This window comes from Stenella coeruleoalba (genome assembly GCF_951394435.1).
Source record: "Stenella coeruleoalba genome assembly, chromosome: 14".
Lineage (NCBI taxonomy): Eukaryota > Metazoa > Chordata > Mammalia > Artiodactyla > Delphinidae > Stenella > Stenella coeruleoalba.
The window spans coordinates 64090637-64096636 of record NC_137160.1 but is presented as its reverse complement, the minus strand read 5'-3'; the positions used below and the strand labels follow the sequence as shown (position 1 = coordinate 64096636).

The 6000-nt window shown below is 47.3% G+C and overlaps 1 protein-coding gene and 1 pseudogene across 2 annotated transcripts in view; both read left to right on the top strand.

The window, feature by feature from the left end:
- The first annotated feature begins 719 nt into the window (after positions 1-719).
- Positions 720-6000, top strand: part of MAPK1 (mitogen-activated protein kinase 1) — a 95489-nt gene continuing 90208 nt past the window's right edge. The window contains exon 1 of the mRNA XM_079941728.1: positions 720-1038. Coding sequence (XP_079797854.1) covers positions 923-1038 — 116 coding nt within the window. The 5' untranslated portion in view covers positions 720-922. The remainder of the gene's footprint in view (positions 1039-6000) is intronic.
- LOC307196628 (large ribosomal subunit protein eL39-like) lies at positions 4892-5986 on the top strand (annotated as a pseudogene). The gene has a single exon. The product of its transcript is annotated as a large ribosomal subunit protein eL39-like (transcript).

The window sequence follows — 6000 nt, the reverse complement described above, 5'->3', positions numbered from 1 at the left end:
TGTCTGAGACGCTGTCCATCTGTACCAATCTGAGTCTCAGTCTCTGAATCTCAATGTTTTTTTCAGTGTCTCAGCCCCGTACTCCCGAACCCCTTACTGATCTTTATATTTCATCATAGCACTTATCACAACTCGAGTCTCTCTCCCTCCCTCCCTTCCTCGCGACCCATCCATCCATCGATCCACATCTCCTTCTGCTGGAATGTAACTCGTGGCAGAGTGGACGCACAGGATCAGGGTAACTTGTTGAACGAGCCTCTGTCTGATCAGCGGGTCCCGTCCTGGCCTCTCGTCTCGGCCTCCACCTCTAGGTTTCACACTTTCTCAGGATGCAAATGTCTTTCTCGGTCTCGGTCACCCTTCCAGTTTCTGTCCGTGTGTAGAGGACTCTAAGTCCGTGTGGGCCGCGGACTCGCACAGGCATGGCCAGGGCGCGCGGCAAGGTATGGTGAAGGTTCCTTTCCTAGGCCCCGCAGGCCCACTGGCTCAGCCTCCGCGTCCCCTGCGCCTAGGGGTCCGCCTCCCGCGAGTGCACGTGACCGCGTCCCGCAGAGCCGCCGCAGTGCCCCGCCCCGAGCGCGCGGCTTCCGCCGGCCGCGCAGCCCCGCCCCCGTGCGCGGGGAGCCAATCCGCGCGCACGTCTCCCGGCCCCGCCCGACGCCCTCATCGGCGCGCGCCCCTCCCTCCGCCTGCCGGCCCGCCCGTCAGTCAGTCAGGCAGGCAGTCGGTCCGAGCGGCTGGCTGCTCCTCGGCTCTCCCGAGCGGCGGCCTCCCTCTTTCCTCCCGGCCAGCGGCGGCGGCGGCGGCGGCTGCGGCGGCTGCAGCGGCGGCGGCGCGGTCCCCTGGGAGGCGCGGCGTGGGCCGAGCGGCGGCCGCGGAGCGTCGAGCCCAGCGCGGCGGCTGCGGCGGCCCGGCAGCCAACATGGCGGCGGCGGCGGCGGGCGCGGGCCCCGAGATGGTCCGCGGGCAGGTGTTCGACGTGGGGCCGCGCTACACGAATCTCTCTTACATCGGCGAGGGCGCCTACGGCATGGTGTGGTGAGTGTCCGCGCCCCGCAGCTCGGCCGCCCCTGCCTGGGCCTGGCGGACGCAGCCGCGGTCTCGCCCGGGCTTTGGCCCGGCCCCGGCCCCCGACCTCGGCCTCCACCTGGGCTGCGCCGTCGTCCGCGAGCTGGGGGCCTCGGGCCGGGGCGGGCCGTCGGGCCTGGGCGTTGCTCCTCGCTGGGCTCGAGGGGCGGAGGCTGGGGCCGGGACCCCGGGACTGGCAGCGAGGCGCCCCCGCCCCCAGTGTGCGCACAGCGCGGCCTCGAATTCCTTCGGATGCTCGTCGCGGCGTGTGTGCACAGCTCCGAAATAATCATATGATTTTCCTCCCCTCGCCTGCGTTTTCCGCGAACGGCTTTCGTTAAGTGCCTTCCGTGGTGCCAGGCGGGCTCTCCTACGCAGGCTTTCTAAAAGGCGTTAGTGGCACCAGTGTTCGTTGTGGAATATTTCAATCTTGAAGTCTTCAAAGGGTTTTTAATACCGTACTGCTAGCGTTTCAGGAAGGATAAGCCAGTATTGCTCTTTTGGTTTATTAAGGAGTCATTTGGAGTTGGGCCTAATTTGACTTGTTTTTCTCTTGCCCCGCGTGGGCTCTCTTACCAGCATAAAGGCATCCAGACGTTTTAGCACAATTACTGTGAACTTTCTCTGTTAATGCTTTAGTGGTCAGTATGTGTGTAGCTCTAATGGAGTTCTTGCAGAATCACATTCAGGCTCTCTCGTCTCGATCCAGCTCACCGAAGCGTTTGTGGAATCGGGGTGACAGTCTTGTTTTTCATTAGAACCACCTAGCTGTCGTGTTTTGTGCTGGTGAAGACCTGTGCAAGTGTAGACTCCCTTACACCGAAATTTTCTCGTGAGTGTGTCTTTTCTGTTGAACGAAGGAAGCGAACTAATATTTATTGAACACTTCGTGGCAGGTACTGTGCTAGGTCCATTATCTCATTTGAACAAACAGCTGGAGGGAGGGGAACGCGGTGATGTCTTTCAGATGAGAAAGTATTTCGAGGTGAAACCAGTTCCTAAGGTCATACAACTAAAGAGGCATACTTGAGATTGTGGACTGAGATCCTGTTTCAGTTGCTGCAGTTCTTTTCATTACACCCCACTTTCCTTAAATAGTGTTATTAATCATATTAGAATTTTAGGATGTTTTCCTCTTAGCATTTCTATTTCAGAAATGTATTCAAATTTGAATGATCATAATTTTAGAAATACCATAGAGCGCATGTTTTGCCAAGTGTTAGTTAAAATTATTTTTTAAAAAAAGACTTTAATTGAATCTTGAATATTTTCATACTCTTTAGGAGCAAAATGTTTCACAGTGCACAACTGTGAAAATTAACATGAACTCAGAGGCTTAGGAGCCAAAAGAGAAATTAAATTAGGTCAGGCCTAAAAGAAATAAGGTCCTAGAATGTAACGGAGAGAAAGAACTGCCCGCAGCATCACTTCTGTTGCACCTGCTGGTAAGTATCCCAGTAAACATGTCTCTTTATGAGAGGTTCAGAATTGCCCATCACGTCCTTCAGTCCTTTAAAATATGTACTAAAAAAAACTAGTTTTATGACATTTCAGTTGCAAGTTTTTTTTTATTTCTTTTTAATCTGAAGCTGATTTAGATAATTTTCTGGTAATTTTCTGTCACTGCTGTAGGCTTATTTGACCTTCTCAGTCTCTGTCAGGTGAAATATCAAGTCCTCTTACTATGATGTTCTTTTCTTAAGTAAGATCCAAGTACAAATATTATTGGAATTAGAATCTGGGTCCAAATTATAGCTTTTTATCTTCAGGTTGATGATATTTATTTAATATAAGAATTTAATCTACGTCGTATGCTATTAGCATTTAGTAAATGTTGGTTAACAATGTTGAGTTTATGGAGGATTTCTTGATTGAAATGTTAATATTTGAATAGTGACATTTTTAAAAAATTAATGCTTCCAGAAGGATTTAAGGATTTTCAGGAAAAGAGGTTTTTCTTTTTTAATTTCCTGAATCAATTCATTAGGAATTTGCCTTTTTCTTGCAGAGTCCTTTCCTAATCATCAAGTGGAGGATATAAAGATGAAAAGTGGGGTTTGAATTGGGTCTTTAGGAGTGAGTGTGATTTTGATAGAAAGATAATAGGTGAAAGTGACAGTTTGAGCTGTGGAATCTAATCCTGGAAAAGTATTTAGGTGACAAACTTGTAGAGGACTCTAAAGGCAAAACTGAATTTGTTTGTATATTTGTGCAGTGGAGATGCATGAATGTTTTTGAAAAGAGGCAGGCACATGGTCAGTTTTGGAATTTGGTGGGACGATAGACCAACACTGGTGGAAATGACAGGAAAAAAAACAGGTGGGGAATCACCTAGGCTGTTGTAACCTTCTAGAGGTGAAGTAATATAGTGGGCATGGAAAATAGCAGATGGAGATGAGAGCCCTTATAAAGATAGAATCAGTAACAGGGGCTCTTGTCAGAAGAGTGATGGACTTCTAATCATGGCAAGTGTGGGATGAAGCAGAGGATGATGAGTGAGGTCTTAATGGGTAAGAGGTGAGAGAGGTGGGATTTGGATTTGAGAGGGATTTCCAGGCTTGATGATATGGCATGGACATGGCTGTTAATTCCAAGGCTTCTAGCGTGGGAGCCTGGGAGGATGGTGGTGCTGTTATAAGAGAAGGAATACCATATAGGCAGAGGAGGTTTGCTGAGGAGAAATAGTGAGTTCTGGTTTGGACTTGTTAAGTTTGTGATGCCTTTAGGCCATTTAAGCTATATCCAGAAGGCATCTTGAAAATAAGAGGGAAGTAAAATCTGGAGATGAAAATTTGTGTAAGTGATAGTCTTGGGTGGAGGAGCACAGATTCTTTTTTTTTAATTAATTAATTTTTGGCTGTGTTGGGTCTTCGTTGCTGCGTGCAGGCTTTCTGTAGTTGCAGCGAGCTGGGGCTACTGTTCGTTGCGGGGCACGGACTTCTCATTGCAGTGGCTTCTCTTGTTGCGGAGCACGGGCTCTAGGCACACTGGCTTGAGTAGTTGCGGTGCATGGGCTTAGTTGCTCTGTGGCATGTGGGATCTTCCCAGACCAGGGTTCAAACCCGTGTCCCCTGCATTGGCAGGCGGATTCTTAACCACTGTGCCACTAGGGAAGTCCAGAGGACAGATTCGTACTTGAGGTCATTGGTTAGGTGAAATTGCATGCATATGTTCTGTATGTTTACCTTTTTAGTGACACAATCCACAGCATTCATTAGATTTTCAAAGGGTCCATTATCCCAGAAAGGTTAAGAACCAGTGAGACAGAAGAGAAAGACCAAAGAGGTAGCTCTGGCAAACAAGTGCTTTTAATAGATGAGCAGAGGAAGAGGAAGCTCTGGACTGGTGAGATGTATAAGAATCAGGAAAAAAAAAAATAGTATGAAAGAGGAGAAATTGAAGCTCTTTGCTTGGTCATCTAATTAAGATAAGTATTTTGGATAAGTTCAGTTTGAAACACTTTCTAAAATGTGACTGAGAGGTCGTGGGGTCATCTCCATAGAGACACTAATTGAAGCCTTGAGAGTGGACAAGATGAGAAAAATGTGAGAGCTGAGCCAAAGGAATGCCTGACTTCAGGTGTCAATAGAGGGCAAGTTATAGAAGAGGACGGAGGAAATGTGGTCGGAGACCAGAGAACCAGAGTTCACACTATCAAAGGAGCCAAGGGAGGTCGTGGTCATTAGGGATTGGTTTAAATACTGTAGAGAGCACCGTGCAGCTGGAAGAGCAGCTGTTAGATTTGTTAACTTTCAACTCTTCTAACAGATGGGCTGTCTTCTCTTCTCTGCCATCCTGTGTGTGGTTGAGTTTGCTCCTCACCATGCCTTCTCACAAGACTTCAGGATCAAGCGATTCTTGGCCAAGAAACAAAAGCAGAATCATCCCATTCACCAATGGATTCCAGTGAAAACTGGTAATAAAATCAGATACAACTCCAAGAGAAGACATTGGAGAAGAACCAAGCTGGGTCTATAAGGAGCCTTGCATATGAGGTGGCACACATATTTATGCTGCATCTTACCATGTCACTCTGAGAACATCACTACTGTCTGAACAGCTGGATGTGTTTTATTGCGAAAATGATTTTTCTCTTTGTGTGTTTGTGCACTAGTGCTTTGGCTCAGTAATAAATGTGTGAGACCTTAAAAAAACCCGAAAAACCAGATGGTTCCTACTAAAATTTCATTGTGATCACATTCCTGATGGTATAATATCCTGTCCTGTGAAGTTTTTTTGTCGTTATGGCAGACTAATAGAACTTTTGTTACGTTTTGTTTTTTAAACATACATACATTAATTAATTAACATACATTAATTAATCCTCACACTGTCAAGGTGGTTACTTTAAGTAAGTGGGAATTTGAGACACAGAAGGGTTAACTTGCCCATGGACACCCAGCTCGCAAGTGATAGAGTATCCTAATCTGGTTCCTGAGTGATACTCAACCAAAGACCCAAGTTGAGAAAATACATGTTTTCAGTAACAGAAAATATCTGTTGTCTGCTTTTTGCTTGTGTCATGTTTTATTTTTTTTTTAATTAAAAAATTTTTTAAATTTATTTTTTGGCTGCCTTGGGTCTTCGTTGCTGCACGCAGGGGTTACTCTTTGTTGCAGTGTGCGGGCTTCTCATTACAGTGGCTTCTCTTGTTGCGGAGCACGGGCCCTAGGCGTGTGGGCTTCAGTAGTTGTGGCTCACGGGCTCTCTAGAGTGCATACTTAGTAGTTGTGGAGCACGGGCTTAGTTGCTCTGCAGCATGTGGGATCTTCCTGGACTAGGGCTCGAATCCATGTCCACTGCATTGACAGGCGGATTCTTAACCACTGTGCCACCAGGGAAGCCCTGTGTCACGTTTTAGCTTTTTTTGTTTGGTTTTTTTTTTACATTTTAGCCTTTTAAAAAACCTTTCAGGGCTTCCCTGGTGGCACA